Source organism: Cupressus sempervirens, chromosome 5 (genome assembly GCF_028749045.1).
Source record: "Cupressus sempervirens isolate cs-2001-9-10 chromosome 5, ASM2874904v1, whole genome shotgun sequence".
In the NCBI taxonomy this organism is placed as follows: domain Eukaryota; kingdom Viridiplantae; phylum Streptophyta; class Pinopsida; order Cupressales; family Cupressaceae; genus Cupressus; species Cupressus sempervirens.
In genome coordinates, this window is record NC_143122.1 from 247,575,311 (window position 1) to 247,586,247 (window position 10,937).

A 10,937-nucleotide genomic window follows, 5' to 3' on the forward strand; every position below is an offset into this window, starting at 1 on the left:
TAATATATTGTTGACTAAAAGAAGACGACCTGTAATTCCTTTCTTATCCACTCACTTCAAAAATAAAGGTAAAAAATTATTTCATACACATCATATAAACTCATTCATTCATTCGATGGATAAAAGTAATGAAGAAAGAAGATGAATTAAAATTTATTCATTTATTAATCCACTTGAAAATCAATTGGATGAACTTCTAGATAAGATTTATTAATTTATTACAGTCGTTAACTCTGAATAGCCGATTCAATTGACTAATATGCTGTTTGCTTGGATATGGTTCAAGGGAGACGAGCTGTAATCCATTTCTCAATCAGATGTGGGACACATAAAAGTTATTTTCCTCCATTTCTTAATCAGAAGTGGGGAAATAAATTTACGTATTGTACTCGATCGCACAGCAAGGACTGAAAAACTGTGGTCGAGTAATCCCAAAACAAATTTCATGGAGTTTGTTGTTCGAATGAATATTAAAATGTTTCAAAAACACACAAATTTCAATGAGTTGTCATTTCTAAGATTATTAAATCTTCAGAAAAAGTAGCGAGGATAAGGTAAATGTATTCATGGCATGTGTATGAATTCATACTATAAATAGATCCCATGTCCATGATTCTTTGTCATTGCCAATACAGCATATAGCACCAAGCAAGAAGCATTGTTTGTATTCTTCTATTTGGCTTATGCTCTTACACAGTTTTGTTGCTTTTGGTATATTATAGCACTAGCAATATAGATCATTGGGCGGGTTTTTCTTTTATTTCAATTTGAATACTCAGACTATGATTATTACTAACTACTCACTCTGTGCTTACATGTCATAATTGAAGTTTATTGTTTGTGTGAATGCAGAAAGAAGATGGGTGAGTACAAATCAAGCGTGGCAGCCATGCTGGTAATATTAATGTTTTTGGGATGCAATATTGGCCTCCCGATGGTGATGGGTGATCCAACATGCAGTCCAAAAGGGAACTTCTTCTGCAAGAGTGGGAGATGCTGCAGCATATATAACTGGTGTGGGAGCAGTGCGGCTTACTGTTCCAAAGGAAAGTGCCTTGCTCAGTGTTGGCACGGCGTTACTGAAGTTACCTCTTACACTCTCACTGGAAAAAACCTCACTTCAACTGACAAAAATTAGGGTTTCCATATATATCCATCTATATATAAATAAAGATATATATAGTGGCTCTTGACATAGCTGAAAAGTGCCATGTATGCATCTCAGTGCTTAATGAATGAGACACAGATTCTAAATAAAAACTTGTAGTGCTGTTTCTCCTTTTATCTACCATGTGTGTCTGATGTCAAATATAATAATATATATAGTCTTTTATACTTGTCTAGTCTTCTTTCTTAGTAGTAACTTTAAACTAGACTCCTTATCTTAAATAGAATAACACAACAATTTAACTATTAGAACATATTGCTGTTGACAAATATATATAAATTATAAACAGATAATTAATTAAATTTTATAATTATCTCTTATTACTCATACCAAAATTGTCAATCGGAGATAGAGGATTAAACTGTTCAAAATATTTGGATCACAGCAAGATTTATACTACTCAATATTTAGAGTTAAAAAATACAACAATAGACAACAAAATGTTTGTGAATACAAACTGTCTTAGAACCTTCTGAATTAACTGCATAAAAATGAATGCCTCCTTCATTTACATTTATTGATCTTAGACATAAAAAGGCATTTACCTTACGTCACCATTTCAGTTCTTCTATGCCTCTATTGTCACGGAAGTTGGCAGTAGCTTTCTCATAAAATAAGTTGATGTTGAGTGGTGAAATGAAATCACAAAGCATATAAATGTGGTTTAATTCCACCTCAGTGAATGCGCACGTACATACGATTAGTCACGCGGGATATGGTTGATGGTGGAATTTCTTTAAGGCGACTACAATTGAAGTCGACAGTAATCCCCTGATAATACAACTGGCTAGTAATAGATCCAAATTGCCCCTAGAAGGGGTATTCAAATTCAATTTGAATGTGAGCCACATTAGTATTCGAGTAAATTTTAATAAAAATTATATTCACGAGTTAAATATTTTATTATGCTAAAACAATAATTTGATCGTCTTCAACTTCAAATGAATATTTGTTTACCCTAAATTATTTATACATTATTTTAAAAATAGAAATTTTAATTGTTAAAGTTGATTAATATTATTATCATAATACTAAATTCATTTATATTACCATGTCATTAAATAGGTTATTTCTATTAGATTATAATTAAAATTACGCTATTTTTTTAAAAATGGAAGACAATATATAATAATTCTATGTGAGCCATACAAGTAATGCTTGATAGTCGAATGAAAATGTAAATGTGAAAAATTGCAGTGTGTCTAAAATGATCATAACCATCCTCTTATCCTATACATAATGGAGTCGAGATTGAGGTCCACAATGGATTATTGTTCCTTTGTGTTGGCTCCTTGTTAATTATTATTTTTGTTCAGTGAAATGTAGAGAGATTGTTGTGAAAATCACTTGGAAGAAATAGGCCATCTAGAGTCTCCATTAGAACTCAAACTACTAGATCCATCTCGAAGGAAGGGAACCTCATTATCTGTAGGCCAATAAGAATACAAGTTTCCATGTCATGGAAAAGATAAGAGACAACACTAAAAAACCCTTCCCCTACTAGAGGGTCCTCAACGGGCCTAGGAAGATGGTTTACATGAGCAACACATGGAGGATTTATGGAAACACTAGTAGCCACTCCATTGATCATGAGGAGGAGACCACTCATTAGAAATATAAATATCTGATGCCACATTGGCAATAGTACAAGGCGTATTTTTTGAATGTTGAAAGAACTCTTGCAACTAGATCACCTTTTTATCTTGCACCTAAGTCTTCTTGTTGACATTATTACATATGCATTCTAAATCTTATAAAGAAACATTAATATAGATAAATTTGTAAGTAAATGAGACTACGTATATTTTTTTTCATAAAGTGAAGTGCATTTTTATCTTGACAACATGATAAATGAAGAGAAGTCCAAACTAATGTCCTAAAAATATTTGATCATGAGAGAAGGGTTTTTGCATGAAGGGATAGAAAAGGTCATGAATCTACATACAAAATCACTAGGATCTTTTGCAATACTAGAAAATATTAATAAAATTCTTTGATTGCATGTTGGGCCTCATAAGCATTGAGGGGGGGCAGTGGAGGTGAATCAATGTAGATAAGAATCTAAAGTAGATTTAAAAAACCATAAACAATAAATAACATGCAAAATAAAATGTCACACATATGCAAAACACGTAATGTATGTTGGAATGTGTAATTTCCCCTCAAATGAAATGTAAAACCATAATAGATGATTCTAGAAATTCTAGAAGTAATAGATAGTTCTAGAAAACTCTATTTGTTCTATGTCGGTTAATTTAGAGGCATGATGTAATGTAATTTATATGGACAAAATGGTTTATGAAATATATTAGTGTTGCATTGAGTATTTTTCCAATTTAGTTTATTTTGTCCATCTGCCTTTCACAAGGTCTATCAAAGTTGTCATGGGTTTCTAGAAGTGGTATCAGAGTAGTGTAAGAAAACCTTGTCACCATTTGTGATAGATGAATCAGAGCTAGGTTAATTGGGAGTATCCTATCATTATTTTTTTGACAAAAGTAGCTAATCAATGGATAATTGAAGAAGGAAGGAATTTGTTTGTCATCATTTGTGACCACAAAGAAAAATTTATTTGTAGAGCAAGGTTATTTGGAGAACCCTATCACCATTTGTGATAGATGAAGCTATCAAGGGGTAGTTGAAAGAAGACATGAATCAAATCAAAGTTATTAGTGAATCTTGTCATTGGCATTTGTGAAAGGTGAGGAAAAATTATCAATAGATCCTATGAAAAGAGGAAATCGTTGGCAGCCAATTGTTGACAAAATGTTTCTAGAAATGAAATGCCATAGCCTTGAAAGACACTATTCATGCATGTTATTGGAAAATAGCATTCTGGCATCATGTAAAAGAAATGATTTAGATTTCTATGCAACAACATTCAAGGTTGAAATTAGGGGGGGGGGGGGTGTTGGAATGCGTAATTTCCCCTCAAACGAAATGTAAAGGCATAATAGAGGATTCTAGAAATTCTAAAGTCATAGATAATTCTAGAAAAGTCTATTTGTTCTATGTTAGTTAATTTAGAGGTATCATGTAATGTAATTGATATGGACAAAATGGTTAATGAAATATATTAGTTCTGCATTGAGTATTTTTCCAATTTAGTTTATTTTGTCCATCTACCTTTCACAAGGTGTATCAAAGTTGTTGTGGGTTTCTACAATGTAACCACACATAAAGAGAACTTCACATACATATTATCCATGGAAATCCTAGTTAGAGGGTGAAAAAAACATGTGGGGTGATGCCCAAAATCATTCATTGGAAGACTCATGAAGATTTCCTTTTTGGGAGCATATACAACATGTCCTACAAGTTATACCCAGTCAGGGACATCTTTACCTTGGTTAAAATCTAGAATCAAAGTCATGATAGGAACAACCTGTTAAGGTGTTTCAAACTACTTCTAAAAGTCATCTAGTTAGAGGAATTAGAATTGGGATCCTATTAGGAATATTGCTCACCCTATAAGGAGTCATCTTCTAATAGGATTTAACTCACAAGACTATTAGAGATTTTCTTCAAATGGACATAAGATAAATATGATTTAATTATGAAACTTCATGTCTAGCTGATCTACTTTAGCACCCATGAATGATCAACTTCTACACCAAACAAATAAAAATTATAATCACACCTTGACACAATCATTTATAACATGACTTTATCCCTATTTAAGATCACCTTTATGATAAGTTTGATAACGCATATTTTCACTACCTTAATGAGGTCGATCTTTGACGCAAATCCTTCTAGTGACCATGTAAAAATCTAAAGTAGAAATCTATAATGTTGGCCCTAATCATAAAAACCAAAATTTGAAGAAATTTCAACCATATGATTGATAAGATAATCAATCAAATAAAATTGTTCTTGCATTTCATATTCTTACTTATAGTTTCTTATTAATCCATTATAACTTTGTCAAATCAATATTACAATCTATGCAATTATAGACACATGGATATATACCCTAGTAGATTGAAATTTCAAGACCCTACACCTTAACTCAATTTCAATGTCTTGATTCCAATCATTAAATTGAATCCTCATACAGAAATGCAATTTACAATCTCACCCTTCAAATTTATCGGTAAAGCTGATCTAAATTCATAGATAAAACATGTTGCAAGTAATGAAAATAAATTAACAGGGTCCTATAACCTTTACATAGATAATCTACATCAAATACTAATAATCACTCCTTTGTAATTGATGGAAACAGTTTGGAAAATTTGCTAAGTGTCACAAAGTATCTGTTTTACAAAAAAAAATAGAGTAAAATTTTTATATTACATATTCATATATAGAATGTATATAACATTCACTATCTCACATATATCACTACGTTCCTATGACCAATCCTCCATGAGGAAAATTTATGGATGCACTCTCCCCCTTTGACAACAATATTGACAAAGGTAAAGTAAGGATAACTATAATTGTATTAACAAAATAGAGTAGCAAACTAAGATTTAACAAAGACCTCTACAACTTGTTTGTTCATGGTGATTTCGATGCAAGAGAAGTTGGTCCCTCCAGACTTGAAGGCGTATCTTGCTCTATGGTTGGTCCTTTGTAATGCCCCCTAAATGTTGTGGTTGCATCATATTGTGACATCAAGTTCACTTTAGGACATCCTCTAGGATTTGTAAATGATTTGGTGTTTCTTTAGAGTTCCAGTCCCCAAGACTAGCCTAAACAAGGTTGGAGATTCATCAATCCTAAAGAAGAACTGGAAAGGAGTGCTTGTGGGGCACCCCAACCTTGGTACCTTACTAGGGATCTCCCAAATTTTTCTCATGGTGACATAGGGATGGAGATTCTTCTAGTGGATTTAGTGGTTGATATTATCTCTAAAGGCTTTTCTTTGGGCTTGGTGTGTAGGTTCATGACTTACAGACCTACTATTAAAATGGTAATAAAATAGATTTCTACTAGATGGAAAATTAAGTGATCAGTTGGCAACATAGAAATAGATAGGGTGTTATTTCTACTTAAATTTGTAAATGAGGAGGACAAAAACTAAGTTTTGGTAGGAACATGAAGATATGACAAACATAATCTGGTGTTGGCCAAATGGAAACCAAACTTCAACCCTAGTATTGATCTCCAGAGAATGGCCCTAGTTTTGGTGAGGCTCCCTAGACTACTATAGAAGTTTTGGAATGATTTTTTTTTCAAAAGGATTGGCGACTCCTTTAGTTATTTCATCAAAGTTGATGTTGTCACCCTCTACAAGTCTTGGTTAGGATTTTTCAAGTTTTACATGAATGTGGCTATTAACAAAGCCCTCCCTAGAAGTATAGCTTTAAAATCTAAATCAGGGACATGGAGGTAAGTTTTATTAACTATTAAAATGTAGATTGATACTACTAGAAATGAAGAAAATATGGTAGTGTGTTTACTAAATGAAAATCCTATATAGATTATGAAGAGGCCAAAAAAGGGAAGGAATTTATTATGGAAGGGAATATACTAGAGGAAGAATTAGGGTGTTCCTAGACAATGGAAAAATATTATATTATATCATTTGCAAAGGAAACAAAGAAGTAGACTAACCAAATAGAGGGTTACTCATCTACGAAATATATCAAGAAGGTAATTTCTTCTCTTGTAATGTTTTTGAAGGAAGGAGAGATACAAGGTGATGCTAAGAAAGGGTAGGGGACTCAAACTTCTACCAAGGAGGATCTTAAAGACCCCATGGGAGAAGCTTTATGTCTTATAGGAATGTGGGGGATGCAAAAGGAAGCTAGTGTTTTTCCAAGACCACAAAAGAAGGTGGAGAATATGAATAGATGGTCACCTAAATCCATAATGTGGGTGGATTGACCCTTTGCAAAGATTACTCTAATGGTCACTCTCCAATGTGTGGAGGACTACTAATTTCTTTAGCACTAGATTCTCCACTAGTGGATGATGGGGGTTGGTAGGAGCTGAAAAAGAAGACACACAATTAGTCAAAGAAAGATTTTTACTTTAAGATAAGAATTTGAAGGTTACATATGAGGGTAGCAATAACAAAGGTAACTTCCTGAGACATTTCCAATGGGAAGCAAAGCACATTGGATGATACCCAAAGTGGCAGGAAATGAAGTTCATTTTGTGCAATGTTTGGGGCTTAAATAGCATGAGAAATATTTTTTCTTTGAAAATGATGATCTATGATCATAAGGTAGATATTATCCTCATTCCAGAAGTTAAAATGAATAAACATAATTTTGATAAGGCTACAAGATACATTTGTTAAGGGGCTAAATATGTTTACATCAAAGCTATTTGTGCTTTGGGAGGGATTCCTACTATGTGGAATCTTGATAGCTCAATGGTGTAGAGCTCCATTGTCATCCTCACTTTTTTCTTGTGGCCTCCAATGATTCTATAAGTGGCTGGATGCTCCTAATACCAAAGGGGGGAGGCTCTAGGTCGAAGAGGAGACCTAATAATACATGACAACTATAAGGCACAAACTATATTCATTTGGGGGATTTTAATACTCCCCTCCACCCTTTAGAAAAGTTGGATGGTCTTGAGGATTTCTTAGAGAGTATGCAAGACTTAATTGATTTCTCAAATAGAGTGATATCATTGATTTGGAGTTATAGGGAATCTAGTTCACCTAGTCCAAACATTGTATGGGACATAATCTAATCTAGGTCAGATTTGATAAAGTACTTCTTTAAGATAATTGGGAAATTTTTCCTCGCACTTCTCTTCATGGATTTCCCATGTCTCTTTTAGACCACTCAATGCACATATTTAACTAGATAAATAAAAACTAGGGAAAGAAGAAATCTTTCCATTATGAGACAATGTGGCATTTGGATTTTCATTTTAGATACAATGTTAATCAGTGGTGGAATATTAGGATACAAGGTATGGGTATGTTTTGCATAGCAAAGAAACTTAAAAATATTAGAAGGGAGGCCGTTACCTAGAACAAAACCTTGTTTGGAGACATCTTCAAACAAAAGAAGGAAATATAAGGAAAGCTTGAGGATTTTTAGTAGAGGATGGTGAGGGGAGACCTTCCACTTGCCACACATGAGGAGAAGAAGAGTTGGAAAAGGATATGTACATAGGTGATTGAAGGAGAAGAAGTCTTGAAGAAGAAAATATATAGGATTCGGTGGCTAATAGAAAGAGATAGGAATATGAAATTTTGTCATATATCGACCTCAAAACATAAGAAAGGAATGTCATCAAGAAGCTTGTTGACAATGATAATATAGAGCTAACATATAAGGCATATATATAGTAATGGACTTTGATATATTTTTAGGACATTTATAAGACCCCTAGCTACAAGTTGACTCGAGGATGGATGATGATTTACTAGGGATTATAAACCTAGTGGTAGATGATAGAACTAGCCAAATATTGATAAAAAATGTGTCTGAAGAAAAGGCTAGAGAGGCACTATTTTCTATGGGATCTTTCAAGGCCACAAGCCCAAATAGGTTAACCTTGAATTTCTTACAAGAGTTCTGGGAGATCATTAACTATGATATCATTCATATGCGACTAGGGACTTCATCAAAGTAGATATAATTCTAAAAGAGTTAAACTAGACCTTTTTTGTTTTGGTGCCCAAAGTTGCTGACCCTACTCAATTAGAAGAATTTAGACTTGTAGGTCTCTATAATACCATTTATAAGATTCTCTGTAAGGTGGTGGTGAATCACATGAAGCCTATTCTTGACAAGGTAATTAGCCCTACTGAAAATGGCTTTGTCCCTAGGCATCAAATCTTGGATGCAATGATAACCTCTCATGAGGTCCTTCATTCTATGGAAAGGAGTGGGAACCAAGGTATGTCAATGAAGATTGATATTTCTAAGGCCTATGATAAGGTGAGAAAATAATTTTTATCCAGAATTATAAGAGAATTTTGATTTGATGAAAGATTCATCTCAATATTAGGGGAGACGATTAATACTTTTCAATTTTCAGTTTTTACTAATGTTTTTCTACAGAAATTCTTCTTGGCTAAGAGGGGTCATCATAAGGGATACCCTATGTCCCCTTATCTTTTCATTATGGTAGTTAAAATTTTAGGAAGAAATATTTTGGCCATGGTTTCTTGGAGGGAAATTATGTCGATCAAACTAACAATGACTCTCCTAGATGAGGTTCTACAGCAATTTTTGCATGACACATTCCTATATTAATTATCCACCATTAAGGAAGCTAAGTCCTAAAAGAAATTTTTGAGTAGGTATGCTTAAGTCTTAGGATAAGATATTAATTATCACAAAAGTAAGCTATACATCTTGAATACTAAGATGGCTATATTGGAAATATAAGAGGAGTAACTAAGAGGGGAGGGGTGAATCAGTTACCACCCATATGCCCTAAATGTCAATACATAACATAAACCTCACTGAAATTATTGATGCCTGGTAAATATAGAGGCACTCAGTTAATACTAGTAATTTTTGTAACGATATAAATACTTAACATCAAAATCTTAAGAGATTATCTATGATTAACCTTACTTAACTTAATTCCATGCATTTGAAAGAAATAGTATGAACACAAGTGACACCAAGATTAAACGTGAAAACCTAATTTGGGAAAAACCACCAATTACAACTAGTTACTAATTTTCAGTGTTCTAAGTTAAGCCATGTTAGGATCCGACCTTGTTAAAATTTATAAAACACACTATTACGTATGACTCTATTAGAGGGCTTAATCACTCTATTAAGAGTGGCCTTGTTAGAGTTCTTTAGACACTTCAACCTAGAAATGTCACCTTGTTAGAGGATTTATAAATAACTATTAAGCCAACTCTATTAAGAGATTTATATCATTTCTATAATGGTTTTAGAGTAACAATGAGATGACATAATTTCTTATGCAATCAAATTTTTTATTACAAAGCTCAATTCTAGCTTGTACACTTTATCCTTTCTGATCAAATGTATATTTGCAAATCAGGGATTTTTGTAGTGGCTATCATTCGCCAATTGGCTAATATGTCCCGATTGGGCTATAGAAATTGGCTAAAAAAAACACCGTATACTAGTTGACTGGTTCACCCAAATTTTATAAAATACTCATATAGTGGTCAGAACGTTCACCACTATTATTACGTAATTTCAGTTTGGTAGTCAGGTTCTTCACCCATATTTATCTTTAATGTTTACTCTTATTCACCACAAAATTAATTGAGTTTCCCTTTCAACAGTCATCATTCGCCAAATTCCCATTTTCCTATGTGATTTTTTTTTTTTTATGAGTGACACTGTACTCCACAGACAACTTACCTTGATATGTGTCAACATTCCGGTGACTACCTCCACAATTTTTCTTCCTACAAGAAATGTTGGCCAAAATTAAACGTCAACCATTGATCTTGGATCATCAGATGGTCTGAGTTCTCAAATAATACAGTTAACATAATTACATTTCAAAACATAATTCACCATCAATATTAATAATTTTACTAAAAACAAAAATTATGATCGCCATTATTTTATAAAAATTGTCTAAACTATTAAAAAATTCACCACCAAATATCCATCGATTGACGCATAATTCGCCAACACTATTAAATTTTTTTCACCCAAATGACATGTGATTTGCCACAATTTTATAAATTTTGGAAGTGGGGGGGCGGGGGGGGTGGGGTTCCTTAAAGTTATCCCTGTTGCAAATTGATAAGGATATTCATCTTATCTTTCTAATTTGCTTCCTCTAAGCATCATTAATTCTTCTATTCACTTGGATACATTCAATCCTCAACTTGAACCTATAT

At 33.1% G+C, this 10,937-nt stretch overlaps 1 protein-coding gene across 1 annotated transcript; it reads left to right on the forward strand.

Moving 5' to 3' along the window:
- Positions 1 to 634: 634 nt before the first annotated feature.
- On the forward strand, positions 635 to 1,335 carry LOC149555456 (basic 30 kDa endochitinase-like). Its single transcript, XM_089833633.1, has 2 exons — positions 635 to 660; positions 853 to 1,335. Exon 2 carries the CDS (start codon positions 860 to 862, stop codon positions 1,136 to 1,138), a length of 279 nt encoding a protein of 92 aa, XP_089689759.1. The 5' UTR covers positions 635 to 660; positions 853 to 859; the 3' UTR covers positions 1,139 to 1,335.
- The last annotated feature ends 9,602 nt before the right edge of the window (positions 1,336 to 10,937 follow it).

What these genes read in the sequence shown, in the direction of transcription:
- LOC149555456 (XM_089833633.1), top strand. Translation starts at nt 860, where the DNA reads ATGGGTGAGTACAAATCAAGCGTGGCAGCCATGCTGGTAATATTAATG.